General features: G+C 41.7%; 1 protein-coding gene across 6 annotated transcripts; it reads right to left on the minus strand.

The window, feature by feature from the left end:
• Positions 1–496: 496 nt before the first annotated feature.
• Positions 497–21,005, minus strand: PRPSAP1 (phosphoribosyl pyrophosphate synthetase associated protein 1). 6 transcript variants are annotated; one of them, XM_083487660.1, is made up of 11 exons: positions 20,798–21,005; positions 19,393–19,527; positions 16,648–16,700; positions 15,402–15,468; positions 12,031–12,203; positions 10,451–10,566; positions 9,809–9,864; positions 8,090–8,235; positions 7,330–7,400; positions 6,176–6,322; positions 497–4,438 (listed from the first exon to the last, which is right to left on the minus strand). In XM_083487660.1, exons 2-11 carry the CDS (start codon positions 19,473–19,475, stop codon positions 4,280–4,282), a joined length of 1,071 nt encoding a protein of 356 aa, XP_083343786.1. In that variant the 5' UTR covers positions 19,476–19,527; positions 20,798–21,005; the 3' UTR covers positions 497–4,279. The 6 variants fall into 6 exon arrangements, with proteins under 6 accessions (XP_083343786.1, XP_083343787.1, XP_083343788.1 ...); XM_083487661.1 differs by having other exon boundaries at positions 19,393–19,504; positions 20,798–20,956; XM_083487662.1 differs by lacking the exon at positions 20,798–21,005 and adding an exon at positions 19,928–20,680.
• Between the last annotated feature and the right edge of the window lie 351 nt (positions 21,006–21,356).

The raw sequence follows: 21,356 nt of genomic DNA on the forward strand, positions 1-21,356 counted from the left end.
TAGAATCTCAGAAAGCTAAGGTATAAAATATACTCCCTTCTCCCATAGCTTCAGCTTGAGGCAGGCAATTTACTTGAGATGGAGGTTGCAACTGTCTGCACTAGTAAGTGGGTTTGATGCATCACCCTGTCACCCTAATTAAAAAGCATGAAAAAAAAGCAAAACAGAACAAAATGAGAATGAGGGGGATAAATGTTAAAATGTCAAAGCAGTTTTAAAAATTGTGCATCTGGAAAAAAAATATTCTAAATATCTGAAAAAGAAGTGATTTCCCATTTAAAACCAAAAGCCAGCTCCCTCCAAAAGCTCTAACTTAAACTAGCAAAAATAACCTCTTCAAGTCTTCCCCAGGAGCTGGGGGTGATGGAAAAGGAGAGGTTATGGGCTTTCTTTCTAAAACCTACAAGACTAAAGGGAAAATGCTGCAACAACTGGAATATGTAAAGAAAACCCTCTAGGATTAGTGTGGACAGAAACAAAATTCAAATGCCATGTGTAACACTTTTACATCACTTTAATTTTCATCCACCATCCCTCTTGTTGTAGTCCAGGGTCTTGACATATCGATTGTCCCTGCCAAATTGCTTAGAACATTAGGGACCAATATAGTGTTCAAACAAAGCAGTATGATAATGCACAGATGAACATTTTAACCCTCCAACATGAATATAGGTGGTTTTCATCGTTGTAAAACTGGCAACAGTAATCCATCATGAATATTTGAACCGCTTTTGAGAGCAAAGGAGACCTCACGATGTTTGGGACTTTACCCACAACTTTACACAATGCCGCTAATACTTTAACTGTTAACATTAGAAGTTTCTCAGACAAATTCAAATCCGAGTTCATAAAAATCACAGCAATGGATGAGAGTAACTTTGCTCTAATGCTCAGCATTCATAGTAAACCTATCCCAAGGTATTGCTTATGTTTAAAACCATCTGGGAGGGCTTTTAAAAGACAGCATCTCAACAAGATGTGCATACCTAGGTAGTCGTGATGAGACGGAAAGGTAGTTAAGTTGTGTTGTGTGCATTTTTGCATACATAAATGGAGGAAACTTTATTTGCTGACCAGTTAAAAGCCTGTCCTGGACTTGCAGTTTTCTTGCCTGTAATTTAATATGGAATGATATACATTTTAAAATGTGCTTGAGTTGGAGGGAAAATATGTTGGGGAAAGGTGAAGAACAACCCTCCCCCCCAAAGATAAGTGAAGACGACATTCTGCATGGTACTTTTGAAAGCCTCGTCTGTGTTTTTGATAACTCAGGCTATTAAGGGAGAGTTTCAACATTACAAGTTGTTTCCATTTTTATCAGTCTAGAAGATACTGTATGCTTGGGCTCTGTTCTTACAACCTCAAGTGTGAATTAGAATTGCCACTTCACCCTTAAGGCACTTAAACCGTGCCTGGGTGTGCCTGAATATCTGCTTGCATGGCTGGTGAAATGTTGCTGTTTTAGCATCCTGTTGCCATGGCTATTGGGACCATTTATGGTTTGGCGTCAACTCTTAGAATGTGGCTGTTGATAATTAGTTAACAAATGGGTTGTTTAGTCCATAGCAGGTTTTTGTTTTCTCATCTTTCAATGCAAGTATTTGAACGCACTCTCAAGATCCTATAATCCAGGTGTAGCCAATGGAATGCACTCAATAAGTTGCTAGACACCAACCTCCACCCATTACAGCTATTCTAACAAAATCTGAAGGGTATATGTTGGCTGCCCCTGTGTATTCTCTATTGTAATGCAGTAAACAAAAAAAAAATACTCCACGGTAGTAAAGCTTCTGACAGCAATTGGCTGAGCAGCTATGACACCATGGAGTTTTAATTAGTGTTCTAACTGCTGAGGTAATAAAAGCTGACTTATTGAAAGCAAGCCCAGTGCTCAGGCCAGGCAACAGCTTGAGACATGAAATTTCCAGAACAGAACATAGTATACAGTATCTGTCTTCAGTTTGACTGGGAAAAGGTCCTCTGCAAGAGGCTGAGATAAGAAGAGCTGTTATGAGCCAAGGACCTAAGTGGTTTGGCTGCTACAGAGCGTGCTAAAAGGATGAGTCGCACATCCTTTCTAAGCTTCTGGTGCTTCATGTCCACAGTGGCAGTGGGTTTCTGGAATTCACACACCACCCCCCCACTGCTTTAGTCATTACACTGTAGGAGGAGCCTGTATAATCTTGTAATGGTCAGAGCCACTCTCAGTAGGAAGCTGAGGGGCCGTGAGCCGAGACAAAGGTTTACTACAGGTTCAATCATAGACTGAAGCAAAGAGCTGGTGGAGTTGATAAAGTGGGACTTGGGGAAACCCCCTCACATGGTGATTTGTTAAAATAACAAGGTGGCCAGGAGAGGGGGTTTTGGAAGCTGAGAAGAACTATGGCCAGAGGTGTAGAGTTTCTTAGACCTTCAATCCCTTTATGTCCACTCTCAGGAATAAATATTTCACCAGGTGCAGTTTTTCTCCTGTTACACCATCACACGTGGTAAGGAAAAAGCTACCTTGATCTAAATCTTCCTTCAGCTGAACTGTTAAAAAGAAATAGGGTCTGGTCCTAGAAAATGTAAGGGGACAACTGGGCCCAAAGCGGGGAAGCAGGGCTAAATGGATTGGACCAGGCATAGCCACGGCAGAGCAAAGGACTGGGTCATGTTCCAGGGGCTCCCTCAAAAGGAACTGCCAGATTAGTATGGTGGGCAGCATCAGGCTTGCTTCCCTTTTCTCCATCTCTATGATAGCTAGTAACACTGAGTGGGCTTTTGAGTAGCAGCCACCAGGCAGGCAAGCAGTGGCTGTGGCTTGCACCTAGTCATCTCTCATCCCAATTGCCCACTCAGAGTGGAACGACAGCCTTAGGCCTCTGGTAGTTGGCAAATGCAACATTCTTGCTTTTAATCAAACAGTTATCAGAGTAAATACAATTAACACTAGCTGCTTTTGTGAGCTGTCTTGAAGGGAGTGTTTTGTTACTTAGCAGACCTTAAAGAAGTTGGTAATTTGTCATATAAGTATGCTATTCATTCTTACTAATGACCAAGCGTTCTATTGCTTAGATCAGGAATGGGGAACTTAGGGCCCTCCAGGTGTTCCTGGACTACAGCTTCATCAACACCAGCCAGCATGGCTCAATGATCAGGGAGGCTGGGAGTCATTGGACCTCAACAACTGAAAGGTACAAAGAAAAGGTTATGCTAGACAGTTGCAGGAATCTTACAGGTCAAACACTAGCACCCTAGGAGAACACAGCACAAGGGGTAGGCAGTTTTACTGTTAGCTGGAGGCTGCCATATAATGGGACTGTCTCAAACAGATTTGAATTTTGCATACCTTCTCAGTAAAATGTTTTAAGAAACACTGCACTGGGCAGCAGGCAGAATCACCCTATATGTTAATAGATAGCACTATAGAATTATCTCTTAGGGACGCAACAGATAAAAAACTGTTCTAGATTTACCATTCTGCATCAAGAGTACAGCTGTGTAAAACACACAGGAAGGTATTACATGGATGTTTCTATACTTTCTGGCCAATGTGCTTTAATTTTTGGCCATGAGGGAACACAGAATACCACCAGAAGCAAATCCCATTAGACCGTACTTAATCTTACAAATTTACTCACAAACTGTAGCAAGAGTCTTAAAATGTTATAGACTCTTGTTACATGGCCAGCTAGGCAGAACTGGAAGCTAGGGCTCTATAGAGGAGGAGAGGTAGCACATTCTAGTTTCTACCATGACTTTGGAACCCCTTAGCATCATGCTATGTTATTGCTGATAAAATTACCTAGACTGCAATGAAATGTACCTATGTGTAGATGGTTTCACAAGAGGAAGCTCTGCTGCACCCATATTAAGAATGGCTCCAAAGGCAGTAAGAGGGCATTGCACATTCCAGCAGTGCAAGAAGAATCACACCTCCTTCCAAACAGCTTGAAGACATGCATGACTGAGAATTTATGAAGTCAAATCTCTGTAAGCAACTGAATACACAAGATCTGCTGAACAAGAACAGAAGGCCACCACCAGTACCAGTTTTTAAAACAGACTGCAGTGCCTATTTGCACCCTGATCTAGCTGGCTCTGAGGACTGTTGGCCAGTGAAATTGAAATACCTGGGCCTCACGGCATCAGTCTCTTGACACCCAGACCCATAATAATGCTTCCCCCAACCAAATAGCATCAACTTTATGGCACTGCTGATTCATGCATATTTCCTTGCACATTTCTTTTCTCCCTTCTATTTAAGGAATGAGGATGTGGGAATGATAAAGAGAATCTAATCATCCATGGTAATGTTGCGGAAGAGGTAAGCCATGGATTCCCCATTGTGGATTCGGCGGATGGCTTCAGAGAGGATCAAACTGATATCCACAGTCTTTATCTTGGGACACTGCAGTTTCTGCACTTCATGAGGAACTGTATTGGTGACCACCACCTAGCAGTGCACAGGGAAGTAAAAAGATTAAATTTAGAAATGTGGCTGAAACATAATTCAAAGAATCTAACTTTTAAAAAATAAAATCAAACCAGAAGTTCCTTGATGGGTCACCAAACACAAACAGTGTGCATTTGCATTTAAATTCCTTAATGGAAATAGAGGTTGCAGCCAAAGTTTTGAGACTGTGTAAGGTATTTGCATTTGATGCCCCGCAATAGTTGGAGGTGTCATTAATATAATTATTGCAAGAACCACAAAGAAAACTATAAAGCTGCAAGAGAACGGGGAAACTGGTAATAAGGAGCACAGGAGAGGCAGCTGAAAGCAACACCTGGTGTCTCTGCTCCTCAGAAGCAGCTGCTGTTGCCTGAACTGCTTGAGATAAACAGATGGGCCAGAGAAAGGAGAGTTGTGAGTGAGCAAGCAAGCTGAAACACTAGTCCTAGTATGATGTGTCAAGTAATAAGCTCAGCAGCACCCACTCACTGAAAAAGCAACAATTCACCTGGATCAAAGGGGGCTGGGGCGTTCAATGCCTGTCTGCCTAAATTTAAAACCTAGGATTTAAGACAAATCTAGCAGTACAGCTGCAGTTTTATTTAAATAGTGCTAAAATCCTAGACACTTAGACCTACAATTTCCCATGATATCTGGTCATGGGGAAAGCATATTGAGTGGTATTCAACTAAGTTTTACTCAGAGTAGACCCCCTGAAATGAGTGGTTAAGTTAGGTCCATTAATTTCAGTAGGTGTAATCTGAGTACAACTCAGTGTTTTGCATAGATGGGCACTGTGTTAATGGCTCTTGACTGTAAACCTCCAGGCCAGAAGACAAAATGCACCACAAGTATTGCCGCTGTAGCAATCTGCTGCATTTTCCTGCTTGAAAAATGCAGCCACATTGTTGCAGCTTCAAGTTTCCACAATGCTTCATCCTTTTTTCTTAAGCAGTAAGACAAGGAGGCACTACAGCACAGCATTCCTCTTGGTGGGAAAAATGTTATGGTCTGAAGCAGGGGTCAGCAACCTTTTTCAGCCATGGGCCGGTCCACTGTCCCTCAGACCATGTGGTGGGCCAGACTATATTTTGAAAAAAAATATGAACGAATTCCTATGCCCCATAAATAACCCAGAGATGCAGTTTAAATAAAAGCACACATTCTACTCATGTCAAAACACGCTGATTCCCGGACCGTTCACGGGCTGGATTGAGAAAGCGATTGGGCCGCACCCGGACCACGGGCCTTAGGTTGCCTACCTCTGGTCTGAAGTATGAGATTTCTGAGCTATAGCAGTGGGAGAATGGGAATCCCTGTTTGTAAGGTTCTTGTTTAAACCAGCCATTCTTTTTCTTGGAGTAATGAACCAGTAGCATTTGGTCTCAATCTCAGCAAAACTCTTTAACTCAAGTTAGTTTACCATCTACTGAAAAAAATATGCTGCAGCAGGGCAGGAGGCTAGTCCTCAAGATGCTGTACTACAATTCCTGTCATTCCTGAAAATGGATTATTCTGCATGGGGCTGATGGGAATCCTAGTCCAGCAACAGCTAGATTCATGCAGAAGCCAACTGATGCTGTGTGTTTATATATTCAGTATATGCAACAGTCTTGTACTCCATATACAAATCTGTCAACTTATTGATCAATCTAAATCCATCATTTGCTATTTAAAACAACACTAATACACAAATAAGAAGGAATCTGGCCCATAGAGCAATATACCAAGACTTGCCTCATCAATTGATGACTCTTCAATTAGACGTGGAGCGTCAGCAGACAAAAGCCCATGAGTTGCCATGATGAAGATCTTGTAAGCACCACGCTCTTTCAGGATTTCTGCAGCTGCCACAAAGCTTTCCACATCATCAATGATGTCATCCTGAGAAGCAAAACAACTCCCAGTTAAAATCTGGAAGTTATTAGCAAGCACAAACTGCTCCACTGTCCCACAAGCAGTATGTAACCACTTTGGCAAATCTGGAATAATTTGAAGATGCTTCAGTGTCTAACATAAAGTTACATATGAACTTTTGGTACATTGCCAATAAGTATTTCAGTAGCAGGTATTTATACCAGCATGGTATGAGTCTGCTTCCTGGGCAGGGCTAAGTTCCTATAATGAGCACATGACAGGCACAAATTTTCCGAAGATTTATGAAGGAGTGCTGTTTGGAAAATATACATGAAAATGCTTCTTTGGGCAAAGATATATTTGAAAATACAAAAATGGGTTTAGTTAGCTCTCTCTCAAGGAGAGGTACAGAATGCAAGCTGCCCATGCTCCTGGTTACAAACCCAAGAAGTGTCTTGTGGAAAGGCAGGCACTAGGAAGCTAGTCACACAGGCTACACAAAGTGCACTGGTTTGGCACAAGGCCCTGTCAATTTTGTTGACTGTTTGAGAAACCAGAATAGGGACCTTTGGGTAGGAGGCTTGTTCATATGGAGTTCTATGACACAGTGGCAACATGTACACTATACAAGCTTGGATAGGCCAGGATGTCTAGTTTTGCATCTTAAAACAATCATCCCTCCAAATGGAAAGGCTACTGTACCTAGACTTTTGTCCAGGAGGTTAGCAATGAACCCCAAAGCTTCACTCAGTGAGGTGTCACTGTCTATCAGAGTTGGATTTTCTTTCTAGATAGAAAACTAACAGGAATTTATACCACAGCCTCATAAGGCTATTTAATACTGGAGGATAGCTTCCTTATTTAATTAGTAGAAAAAAAGTGAAACCAGACAATACAATGTGACTGCTTAGTTTTCCTGCATGGCTTCTAGCCCAGTCCTGAAATCCCAACTGCATCCAAGCATAAATATTTGAGATGTAATAAAACCTAGAAAAAAATATCCCATTTGTCATCATGGCCTTTTAGTTCCTTACCACAATGATGGCAATTCTACCTCCAACATCTCCAACTACTGTTATTGGTGGCTTCTCTTTGGCCATCATAACTAAGGAATAAAAAACCCAACATCAGAATCACAGCTTCATTGTAATATGCATATTCATCTTTCATGCTTTGTATGAAAGAGACCTCATACTGGACATTTTGTTTCACTTAAATGAAAGACAGTTCAAATAGCAGCTGTTATTATTACTGAACATAAACAAACCTTGTCACATTTAAGCAATTCTGAATGAACTATGTTGAGGCACAAAAATTATGTCTCACAGCACTGATTTCAGCCACCCTTTAAAAGGTCATCTTTAGATACTCCTCAAAGGGGAGGGGAGGAGGAGGGGTGGTTATGGTGGTGAAACCTACTGGTATTTAGGGTTTTACTTTTTGAAATATGGCAACCCTATTTGAGCACATGCTCAGCCCAGGTTTTCAGGACCAGTCCTTTCACACTCAAATCACAAATCACCCAGTTTTCATTTTAGAAAGTTAATGTGGGGAGAGAGATTTCTGGTGTTGCCATTAAACAACTGATTGCAGATTATTCCTGGGTGTGTGCATGACCTCTGATTTAAAAGCAACTTAATTTTGCTTGGTTCCTTATCTCCCTTTAGATAGCTACAACTTATTATGTGTGCAGAGTTTGTTTCCTCAGCAGAGAATTCAGATTGCTCTTACGTTGAAATGCCTTGCACATCAAACCAAAGGAAAATAAAAGTAAAGAAAAATGCAACAACATACAGGGTAGCTCCAGACCAGTGTGCAGAGTAGTATTTTTTACTGTTGGAGGAGAGTGGCGTCCATCATCCATGTCTTGCTCTGTGCACTGAGCCTCCCCGTGGATAACTGCTAGTCCTAGCCGTAGCCGCTCTGCATAAGACTGGGCCCTACATAAAAGCAACAAGATATTAGTGGGGTGAAATACATTCACTTTTGAAAAGTCCTCTGCTTTAGCTCATTTCCATGTGCTTCATTTAAACAGGATTCAGCTTGGGAAAGGAGTTTGCTTTTTCAACTAACAGTAAGTAGTTAATGCTTAAGAATGTTGCTTTTCACTATTGTTTTTCAATTTCCTTTTAACAAAATAGACTCCATGCACAATCACCTTCCGCCACTTTAATATGAAAAGCAGATGCTTTTTATTTTGGAAGTGTGTCAAACACTTCCAAAACAAGATGCTCCTTTCCTCTGTCTCAGTAATAATTTCAAATGTTGAAATGAAGATATAACCTAGGTCTGGATTAATCTAAATAGCTGTGCTGGCGGAAGCCAGGGCAACAAGTACCACTAACACAACGGGGCTCCCCCCACCCCACACTCAGATCAGCCCTGGAAGGTTGGAAAATTCCTCCAGAACAGCTTGCAGGAGGAGAGGGGAGACCATTCCATCTGGAAAGCAGAAATCCTTGTGTTGATGGGAGTGATCTCCTTAGCATTACTTTACATTCCACTCAAAAGGGAAAAGAGGAAAGTGTCTCAAAGTGATCAGCTGTTCAAAGTATTCCAGAAATAGTGTCTCCAAAGGTTCAAAAATATTTGTATTGGTATTCACTGAAAGCTGATGTAATTGAACAAGGAGGATCAGTACACACACACTGTTTTTCTGCTGGCATGGATGGACTGATCCCAAGCCTTAAAAAAATAATAATCAAGAAAAACCCCTAAGCAGTTTACATATATTCTTGGTTTCCTTCAGATGGTCTATGGGGCCACACCAGAATAGTCACATAAAGAGTAATACAGCTAAGTTATAGAACGGTAAACAGATATGGGAAGGGATGAAGACTGTGCATGCACCAGATCCAAACAGGTTGAAGATGCTGCAATTGCATCAACTGTCACTCCATTTCGATTTTTATAGAGAGAGAATTACCACTTCAATTCAGGAAAACTAAGGGAGACATGTCAGTTGCTCTTGAGCTAGATACTGAATAAAGCTCTCCAAATATAGGTGGTGGTCCAGAAATGCATTGAGCTATGCATCTTTCAAACACTGTATCTGCCACATTGATGCAGTTTTCCAGTGGCCATCTTATATTTAAAAATTGTCCTAGGTTCATTATATTAAGAAGATCTTTGCCCACACTATCCTTCCACAGATGAACTTTTCACAGCTCAGAGGGGGATGAATTTATCATATATCTTTAAAATCTATTTTAGGGTTTCTCGCTGGTGTTTTAAGGTATGCAGTAGAAGAATATGAAGAAGAGCATTTCAGCATTTCCCACAAGTTCTTGCTGCATCTCCTTGCTATACTTCTGATAAAAATAAACTGTTTCCTAGCAGAGCCTGTCACTTTCTCCAGCAAGAGAGAAAACAGAAACCAATCACCTTTTGATTTTCTTTTCCCAATTCCTCACATATCAACCATTTAATCTCTAGCGCTAAGGCATCCTTAAACATTGCCTGTACAAGCTGATTTTGTAGGGTTTATTCACATCAAAATTAAACTGTATTTACCTCTTAGCAGCATCAGGACTCTTTGCTACAATTACTGCATTTCTGTAATCAGGAATCTGGAGCACATTGAAACCATGGTGAGACTTTAAAGCAGTTAAAACTCTGACACAAAATTAATTAGGTTTTTTTCATAAATAAAATTGCTCTTTTATTACATAGGGTGACAGCTGAGAGCAATGCTATCATCATTCTCAAAACACTGGGAGACATTCAACTAAAATTGGCTTTTAAATAGTTCTACACAGTTTTTACTTTCATTGCTGCAGGATGTTTAAGTAATTAGACCCCATCCATATATATATATATATTTGACTAGCCTTAGCTCTGGGCCACACTAAAACATGAAACATGAAACTTCATTAACAACCACCACAAGCAGGTAGAGGCAAAGTCAGAAGAAAATCTATGAAGAAAAATTCCGCCAGTATTAACCAAGCTATCAGCAAATGCTTCCCAACATGCCAAGCAGCTTGCACTTTTAGCAAGGAGGCTGTTAAGATACATTACTGGGATCCCCTTTAACAGCAAAGATTAGTTGCCTATAGCAAGCATAAGCAATATACAAGTCTAAAAAAGACCAGCACTAAACAGTGTTCTAATCAAGCTGAGATTATAACTATTGATGGATCAAAGTAACTTCACCTCTTCTTGTATATACTGAAGCAAGAAAGGGGAAGCCCTCAGGTTATCAACAGGAAAGCTGAAAAATCCCTGGATTTCTTTTTGATGAAGATCCATAGTGATGATGTGTGTCAAGCCTATAACAAAGAAAGAACATACGTTACACCAGGGTGCTAACTGCCAGCCTAGGGGCCTGATGCACACCCAACCCACCCTCGCAAGACCTCACTAAATCTGACAGCAAGAGCTGATGGGGGAAAGAAAGTAAAGTGGACATGGTGCTGAGGTGGGTGAAATGGTGTAAGCTTCTTTCCTTCCCCACCCCACTGCCCAGTGGCCTAATGCAGATGAACGGATCAGCTGAGAAAAGGGAACATGTGCAAAGTCTGTGTGCAAGCGAGGTAACCAGCTCCCTTTCAGCCACTTCCACCCTGGGGTTTAGCAAAGGTTAAATGTGACCCTCAGGCAAAAAAAAAAAAAAGGTTAGTCCATTAAACTCACTTAAGAAATGCAGTAGGGTATCAGTCACATTGATGTACCCAGGTAACATGGGTTTGAAGCACTTCTGCTCAAAGAGGTAGTCTGCAGACCAGTGCTGGTTCACTAGTCATTGGCTGCCAGTCCATGGTGGCTCCATCACAGCCAAGGTTGGGCAGAATGCTTCAGGAACTAAATATGGCACCAGTCCCTGGCACATGGTGAGGAGGGCAGGGCTTGCCAGTCCACCACATCACATAGTTTGAGAAACACTGGTTTAAAGAATCTCATTCACAAATTTGACTCCTAACAGGTAACTGATCTCTTGGGTTTGGGTATCCCATCATGATTATTGCTACACACATTTCTGCATTATAGGTGACAGGGACCATTGAACCTTAGATGGAGGTACCAGATGTTGACTCACAACGGACTTTGGCACTGAAACAGTAGTAACACGTAGAGCAAGAACAAGACTAAAAACCCCCAACTGCTTTATGCCAATGTTTTTGTGCAATATTTAGAACAGGGCTTTTTTTTTTTAAAAAAAAAAAAGAGCCAGACAGGGTTTCATCCAAGGTTCAGTAGGCCCCAGAAACAGTCCTTCTTGTGAACTTTGTTACTTTAGTGGTCACCTTTGCTGCTTCAGCCTTCGCAAACTTATGTCTCTCAAAAAGAGGCCTGGTCTCCTACCTACAGTGAGCAAAGCCAGGAATTTTAAGGATTCCATTTCTAGTTCACCCTTCGTCTAAGAAAAAACATATATGTATGTTTTTTACCCTCTATTTTATCCTAACAAACACCCTGGGAGAAAGGTGTGGTGAAATTCAACCACTGTTTCAAGAGCAACAAAAGAGTTTCTTGTTCTATTATATAAAATCAAACTCTTAGTTTGAGGGTAGCTATTTCTAGTTTTTTTCTGAATAGAAATCACTGTTAGTATTACAAATGCCATCCCAAATATGTGGCTTGCTTTAGGATTATTTTTGGCTATTCTTTCTGCAAAAAAAGAAATGTATTCTTATAGCAGGAAAGTCTCTCTCTGCAAAAACAGCCACTCCCTTCTTCAGGGTCAGATCTGTTGTGGGAGGTAAAATCTTGCTGCTTCTGGTCAGCTCACTCACCTGCTTTGGCCAACATGGAAGCAAGGAGTTTGCAGACTATAGAGCCTCTCTTCCTCATCTTGCTTTGTTTGCTGTAGGGGAAGTAGGGAATTACCCCAATGATATTTTTGGCACAGGATGTCCTCAGTGCATAAGCCATGATTAACAGTTCCATCACCGCAGTGTTCACATCTCTGAAATTGTTCAAAAATATTAATCAGTAATCCATCTGCCAATCAAATTCTAGAAACAGCTTCTTCTAAGAAGAAAGCAATGTCAGCCAAAATAATGTGACCAGATTTTTAAAAATCATTTATTTCATTTCTTAGGCCACAGCAAACAAATTAATTTTTAAACCTAACCTAAAAGTTTTCAAAGTAGTATTCACAGAATCTCTGGGGTTTTGCAGAAACTTGCCAGGGGTTTCTGAATGCAAATATCAGAAATGGTGGAGACACTGCCCAGTAAACTGCTTGTGCACCATTACCAATCTTATTTCTTTATTCCATAAAATACAGCTTGAATTTTTTTTTCAAACAACCTCAAAGCAGTTTACAAAAATGACATTATCCATAAAAACTCAGTTAAACACAACTATTTTAGCATTTAACCAAATGATTAAAATCAATGATAAACTAAAAGCCAGATTAAAATTCATGTCACCTGCAGAGCTTGTAGCCAGGGCTGCTGCAACAAACAGCTGTGAAAGCCTTTGGGAGGCAAAGGCGCAAGAGGGCATCAGAGGAGGGAGGGAGGGAGGGAGGGAGGGAGGGGAGGGAGGAAGGAAGGAAGGAAGGAAGGAAGGAAGGAAGGAAGAAAGAAAGAAAGAAAGAAAGAGGGACAGAGGCCAGTGTTGTCTGCGGCACCCCTGAGCATCATTCAAAGCAGACCAGGGTGCCAAGGCACACTAGTTGAAAACCACTGCACTAAAAGATCAATTCCTTCCAAATACAGGGTATTGTGGCATCTGTGGCAGTGTTAATGTTCACCATGTCAACATGTATCAAAAGTTCCTTTGCACCAGCTATAGCTTTTTGCTTTTTACATAGTGCCTGACAGACCCACTGATCACCAGTTTCAAAAAAGAATGTATGTGGGAGGGATGTTAGCAGTAGCCTTTTGCAACAGGGAGCTAAACAGTGTTGGCAGAAGGTGAAAAGGCCTAAACATGCCCAATCACTTGCTGAAGGTATTAGGGGAACTCTGGACCGGGAAGCACTCTAGGAGCACACTCTCTGAAGCACAGTGAACATTCATGCTGCAACCCTTCTTTCATCTGCACTTGGCGTTCCACCAGATTTGGACCACAGTCTTTCCTGATCATCTGAGATGATACCCTTAGGAGTCTTTTGGCTCTCAAAGACATGTGACTGATTAAGTCTGTGTTTTAGCCAGCTGCTCTCATTTCTTCCACTGTAAGCTTTCCCTCGGAAAATTAAACCCCCATTTATCTTGACACATTTGCCAACGTTCTCCAAATTGGTTTGTTCTGCCTCCTATCTCCACCACACTGCACTGTTTATATACACAAAAAAGCTTTGTTCACCATCAAGGAAGTAGCCAAGAATTACATAAAACCACTCCATCCCCCAAGCAATTAAGACAAAAAGTTAACAGTGCACAATTTCCCCCTTCTGTGGCTTAAGGTGGCAGAGGCTAAGGAAGGACAGTCATTGTTTCCTAGGATTATGCATTTCACAAGCTGTCAACTTATGCTTATGATTTTAAACTAAGGTTCATAATGACCAAGTATGAACAACAACAGCCCCAATGCTTCAGGCACATGTACATGTTAAGGAAATAGGCCTAGGTTAAAACTGTTCAGAAGTCTCAAGGCAGGAAAAACAGGGAGTGGGAGAGAGAAAGAACACAAGGTCTTTCCAGCATCATAGATATACAGTACTTACACAAATCTAATGCACCATTGAATCTAAAGCGCGCCTCGATTTTCAAAACTTTGAAATAAAACAGTATTTGCTGGCAAATGTAAAATTGCCATCAAATCTAATGAGCACCCTAATTTTTGTGATGTAATTTGGCCCCAAAAGGTGCCCATTACATTTGAGTAAATACGGTACGTGGTAGGATACCAACTATGTTACTCCTATCTATTCTTACTCACCATTCACGTCTACTGCAGTGCTGGTTCAAGAGCCATCATCCCAGCCCCATAACGCGCCTCATCATCTGGGGCATTAAGCTCTTACCAGACAGAGAGGTTTGTGCGAACTAGAACAGAATAGTTCTTTTTTTTATTCTTGAAGGCTATTTCTGCACCCCAAACTACTAACCTAGATATGTGCAGGCAAGCAAGCTACACCATATCTGGGAGGCAGGAAGAAGAAGAAAACTGCTTTTATAAATTGATTTGAAAGGGTGCCTTATACATATACATCAGAGATGTTGAGTCGCAGCTTTGCTGCGATTCAGACCTTCCCAACACCACAAACTTAAACAGCACCCATGAACTGCCCTTGCTGCTCCTTGGATATTATTACTGATTAAATTTCTATCCTGCCCTTTCTCCCAAAGTTGACTAGGGCAGGTTGTCTGCATAGCAGATAAAGAGAGCGGCAGCTGATACACTCCACATGGGGAAAGGATAAAACCAAATCCCAGGCAAGATAGGATCATTTTTTGAAGCTACAGCACACAGCCAGATAGGCAGGGAACTCCTGGGCAGATACGCTGTAACTAAACAGCACTAAAGGCTATCAAGCAGACACATTACTGGCAAGAGGCATTTTATTATAGAGTTCTGCTATAAAGATTAATCTAGTTAAAGGAGCAAGAACCTTAAAAAAAAAAAAAAGAGGATCCCAAAATAGCAAGTAAATGGAAGAGTAACTAATAGAGTCTTCAGGAGAGTTTTGCAGACTGAGGCATTGCATCGTATTTCATTTACTGTCACTTTTAAGTGCCACATTAAGGTGTCGGATTTAAAGTCCACACTGTTGGTGTAAAAGATTAACTAGCATTAATAACATCATAGGCTCTCTTGTTAATGATGGTGAATGGGTAGTAGGGATGGCAGAAGTATATTTACACATATAAATAGAAAGGAAAGACTCCAGAACAAATCCACTCAACCAGAGTTCCGACATATCCAAGGATGTGGGTTTATAAAATTCAGAATTCAATCCACACATAATAAATAATAACAATAACAACAACAACAATAAAATAATAATAATAATAATAATAATAATAATAATAATAATAATAATAATAATAATAATTTATTATTTATACCCCGCCCATCTGGCTGAGTTTCCCCAGCCACTCTGGGCAGTTCCCAATCGAGTGTTAAAAACAATACACAGCATTAAATATTAAAAACTTCCCTAAAGTACATGCGCGCGCGCACACACACACACCTCACAAACCCTTACCTGGGTATTGTCTGAATAATGAACACATCCTGACCTCGAACAGATTCTTTTATTTCAACCCTTGTCTCTGTAAAGGAAGCACAGATATTTGAAAATAATCCTAGTAGTACCTACGTATAAGTAGCATGGCTGGAATGGGCCGGGTGGGTTTAAAGACTTAACAACAAACAACTTTATTATGGTTGTAGACCAGCATAAAGACTTCACCAAATCAAAGTAATAAAATGCTTTCCAAGTGTGTATTTGAGATAATGGATCTTTAGAGTCTGTCTGATAGCTTGAGCCTGCCTGATGCATTGCTGTGTTTTTAAACTTTCTTTTTTCTTTTAGCCTTCCTAGGGTTCAAGTTGCATTCTAATGCATTCACAATTTTAAGCTGGCTGGAGGAATATCCGTGTTGTGATCAGTGGACAGGGGCATGCGGTTTAGATGTGGTGAGCATGGGAAGGGATTACTAGTGCATCCAAACAGGTGGGAGGACTGCAAGTCCTACCCTGCCAAGCCATTCCCACCACTGTCCATCAGCGCAACTTGTCCAAAACTCTTCCAAACCATTCCACCTAAGCTCTGCCAATGGATGCCCCTCCTCATCAGCTGAAAGAACAAAGTTAATCATCCATGTTGAAAGGCAGTATACTTCTTTGAAAACCAGGTGCTGGGGTCAAACAGGGAAACATTGTTGTCCTCGTGCCCTGCTCATTAGCCTCCCAGAGACATTTGGTTGGCCAAAGCTGGAAACACAGTAATAGGCAAGATAGGGGCAAGGGACTTGGCCAAGGTCACAAAACTAGGTACAAGAGGTGGAATCTGAACAGAATTATCACTCCACAGTGGTACAAATGTGGTTCCAGGAATGAAAAAAATGTGTTGTGGGGGACAATGTTTGCCACATAGAGCTCATTAGAGGAAAGGTGGGGTAGAAATGTAATTTAAAAAACAGCTGTTTTTGCAAGGGTAAAAAAAAGTGCAATGAGTCTTTAATACCCATATTGAATAGGTTTGTCAAAGGCTCACTCAGCCATTGACAAACAAGTCTTAGCAATTTTATTTAAGTATTGTGGAAACAGCTAGAAAATCAAAGGGCTCATCTCTGGGTTCTGAAAATAGGAGAATAATCATTGGGGAAATTGCCTTGAGACTTTTAAAAAATGATAACTTCCCCCATGGGAGTTTTTTTTCAATTTTGGAATATCTATAGTCTGTTCTAAAGTAAATGCTCTAGAAGAAAAAGAAAAACCTGACTTGCCTCCATTGGTTTCCTGATATACCACAGATTTTCCGAGCTCAGCACCAAGTCGCCTAGAAAGAGAGACACACATAGAGATTCTCAACAATAGCTTACTAACATAGGATTTCTCACCATGCAATTCTAGAACAGCAAAGCTAAACTCAGCACTAAAAGACAGGGCTTACTGACAAACTGCTGCCTGCCACAACAAAGTTTCAATCCTGCTTGTTGGTCAAAACAACACTCCTGAAGCAACTATCATCACAGTAAGAGCAAACACTCACACATATCCAAGTGGCTTAGGATATCTACCCTAAGTTTTACAGCTAGTTTAAGTAGAATTTTAAAACTAAAGCCAGGGCTGCAGGATTCTTAAAGCAACTTTCCCATTAAAAAGAAGGGACTGAAAAGCATTTCAGTCTGCATCACCTGGTCTAACTCTTCCTAGGATCCTGGATCTTACATAATTCAGGCAAAAGAAACTTAACTGGGGGAAACTGAAATAGGCCTCAGGTGGCTCAAACATTCTAGGAACAGAGAGAGATACTAAGGTATACAGGTAGAAAATGTACTCAGTTGTCTTCTAGCTGTCCCACTAGCAGGGAAAGTTCATCAGATGGTGACATGGGATAGGATCTTATTGGTGGTGCTATCCCAATTATAGAATGCTTTCCTTCTAGAAGTACTATTAATGCCAACATTGCTGACAAGGGCAGAACTAGGTTATGATCCATCTGTTTTGCTTGGGCATTTATGGGATGTTCTGTTGCTGCTACTGGTGTGCTGGAATTTTTATTCCTACTTTTTTTTGTTATGTTGTAACTCTCCCTAGGATGAAGAGATGAAGGACAAGTTATATACATCTTAAATAAATTTAAAAGAGCCAGCTATTAATTAGAAGTCATCACTAAGCAAATATTTTAGCAAGCATGTATGCATTATTTACAAGATAAGCAGTTACTTAATATAGTACATTTCAACTTCACAGGCTCTTTCAAGTTACACTGAAAAGCTATTTATGCTTCAAGATATAATCAGAGATTTGTTGGAACATAAACATCAAACCAAAAGCCAGTTAGCTTATTTGTTTTTGATATTTCACACAACACATTAGAAGGCTACCCCTTTAATCAGTTTTACGGTTTCTTTTTCATAGCCTTTGTGGGACATACTGATCCTAAACCTTTCTGAGATGGGGAAAAGCATGAGCACACATTTCTGAGCTTAGGACAAATCCAAAATAGAAAGTTAAGGTTCATAAGCTTTCCAGGTTGTCAGATTTTCATTTTCAAAAAGTATAATGAGATTATTATTATAAATATAGAATAAGAGGCTAACTAAATTATGCTTTACTGCTGTTTAAAAGGTCACAGATTTGGAGCACAGTTATCCTGAAAGTGACAACAGCAACACAGAATGAATGTCTCTTTTTTCACTCTAAGTACCCTTGAGATGCTAACTGGACTAACCAAAGGGGTTTGCCCAACTTTGGGAGATCTCCAATGTTGTGCCACTGAATATAACAGAATTCCTATTCCTCACCTCCCTGCCACACCCATCTTAACAGGTGTCCACCTGCTCCACAGGGTTCCCCAACCGTCCAGAGCAGATTTGGGAGGATTGGGGAGAGGGAGAGAAGGGGAAGTTCCACCGCACAAGCAGATGTCAGCTGTGCAAATGGGTTGCCATAGGATACCATCTTTTGGATTGAACTAACGCTTGATCTGCAGAAACGGGACCACAAATGCTTTCTCCAGTGATGGGTATATTTCTTATTCTGGCATTTGTGATGCCCAACAAATATTTGTTTCCCAATTTGTGCATGGCTTCAGAAGCAGAGGCTTGCCCCTGTAGTCCCTAACCCTGTAGTCACAATGACTACTTTGCCTCCACATTCAGAGGCAATATGCTTCTCAATACCAGTTGCTGGAAACCACAGAAGGAGAGAGTGTTGTTGTGCTCATGTTCTTCTTATGGGCTTCTAGTTGGCCAATGTGATAAGAGGATGCTGAAGTAGATGAGCCACAAGCCTGTTCTAGTAAATCAATTATGTTAGTACTGTACTGCTAAACTTCAGAGGCACTCCAAAGCAGAGACCCTCCTTACTCCTTCCAACTGTCTGCAGAATTCAGACCAACATCAGACACAAGGCAACACCCCTCTCCCAAGTCAGGGAGAGACAGGGTTGAGGCAAGAACAGATTTCAGCAGTCCATCAATACCAGACAAATATTGCAGACCCATGAACAAAAGGGTAATTATTATTTTGTTTCAGTTTCAAATTCTCCAACCTACAGGAGATAAGGTAGTTAACAGTGTACTAAGAAGAAAAACTGTCAAGATTCCCAAATAAAATATGGCTATACCACATAAAACAGTTGAAAACTACAAACTCTCTTTAATAAAGCAACAAATGGAATCAACAAATGTGCACACATTGTTTATAATACACAATGAATGCTTACTTTACAAAAGGCTCAGTAAAACTCAATTTAAAATATTTAAATCTGATTAAACTGTCGCTTAAAGCCCCAGCGTTTTAAAGTGAAAATAAAGAGTCTTAAAAATTGGGCTCACCAAAAGTAATGCTAAGCACTTGGGTGGGTCAAGCATTCTTGAAGGAGGCTGAAGTGAAATATGTAAACTCAGGCAAGTGGCAAAAAGCCTATTTTAGGAAATATGGCTTACTTTCCAGTTCATATACTGTTTAATTGCAACTCATGAATACAGGAGAACAAGATGCATAAAAACGTGAGACACTCACTCAGTGATTTTCTTCGCCAGCTCTGTGCAGGCTGCTGTGGAGTTTGCCGAGAAGACCCGGTAGCCACTTCTGGCTGCGTTCATTGCCAAGGAACCATGCAAACCCCTTGGAGCTCGAGGGTGAGAAAACACAGATCTATAAGGTAACAGCAATTTCCTTGGCATCCTCCTCTTCAGCCTCAAGACTACCAGAGCAGGTTTGGAGGGGGGGGGGGAGGAAAGCAGTTTACAAGCAAGATCTTCTCCAACCCAATTAATACAGCAGACCAGAATTATTACAACCACCAGAAAAGGAGTATTTCAAAGAAGTTAAGAAGCTCAACAAGTCAGATCAGTGTTACTGGTCTTTACATGTCCCCTTAAAATACTACATATAGAAGAGGAGATACTATTTGCATAAACAGGTCAAGCCCCTAAGAACTAGCATGCAGAAAGCTTAGGTGTGAGGGTTGAAATTTAAAAGTAAAGTAAGTATGCAATGCAAAAAATGAGAGGAAGGGCAACAAGGAGTACAACAACAAAAGTTGTTTACATACAAGAAGAAAGATGGGGTAGGCAGACTCGGGAAAGAGGGTTTCTCAAGACAACAGGAGTAGTGGCGGAGAGAGGGCTTGGCCACACACGCGGCCAGCACCAGAGAAAAGTTGCACTGGAAGTAGGCAGGGCAAAGTCTTACTAGGAGATATGGGGCAGAGGAAGCAGGGAACACCTTACTTTAATATTAGCAATTAAAAAAAGGAGGCGAGTGCCTTCCCGAGGAATGAAAGGGAATCAGAAGCGCGGAGCTACGAGACGGGAACTTTCGGAATAAGGAGAAGCGGATTTTGAAAGGGGGTGGGGGGTCGGTTGGTTGGAATATGGAAAACGATGAAGGTGCAGAAGGATCAGACCCTCTCAGGCCACCCAGAGGAGACTAGGCTGGGGTGGGCAGCTGGAAGGGACGGGGGGGGGAAGGTTGGGGGGTCTAAAAATGAGGGGGAGGGGCTTTGAGGGTGGAAATGGAGTAAGATGGAGAATGGGGGGGGGAGTGAGATGAAGGCGGATTTAGCAGAACTGCGAGGCGGTTAAAGATGCAGGAGGAGGGCAGCTCCAGGCACCGCTGCGGCTTAGGAGCCCACACGCTCGACTCTCTTGCAGCTACTGGTCCCTTCCTCGTCGGGACTCTTTCGGGCCCGCTCGCTCTCCAGCCCCCCAACCCAAGCGAAGAGTCAACTCCACCAGTATGCCCGGTCATAGAGACGCCGCCCTAGAGCGCCACCTTCTGCTCTCGGCGGCCATTTTGCGCAAGCAAGGCCTCTTCCCCTCTCTCTCCCGCCCGGCTGTTGAAAGAAAGATATGCAGTCCTCGCCGGTGTCACGCAGACATGTTGAGTGAGGGCAGGAGGGAAGAGCGTGCTCAATACTCACCACTTTGCCTTCAGTTCCCTCCCCTGCTTACGCGGGGATGTTTCGGTTGACTGTCTTAAAAGGGAGGGAAAGAAAAGAAATCCCACTGCCGCTTAGCTGGGAAGCGCTTCGCCTCTTCCTTAAGACCGTGAAGAGTTTTCCCGAAACAAAGATGGCTGCTTCCTGAAGGGAGGGGGAGAGCCCGACCAACGGCCAAGTGGGAAGTTCTAGAATGAGTCTCCTCTCGGCTTCAAAGGAAGTGGGCGGAGCCATCGTCAAGTAGGGCCGGAGAGGTCGCGAGCAGAAAGCGACAGAGGAGGAGTGCAGAGAAAGGTTACGCTTCAGTCTCTGAGGCTGCAGTCCTGCGCTTACTTACGTGGGAATAAGAAGACCCACGTGGAACTTGAACTCGGTGGAACTTACGCCAGAGTATACTGTACATGCATAGATTGTGCTATAAGACTTCGAGAGAGAGAGGGAATTACTTAATAAGAAACCTGGAGGCAAGAGGGAGTTGTTCGCTTAAAGGCAAAGGGTATACAGTGGTACCTTGGGTTAAGTACTTAGTTCGTTCCGGAGG

The sequence above is a fragment of the Podarcis liolepis genome (assembly GCF_965112155.1).
Source record: "Podarcis liolepis genome assembly, chromosome: 2".
NCBI lineage: Eukaryota > Metazoa > Chordata > Lepidosauria > Squamata > Lacertidae > Podarcis > Podarcis liolepis.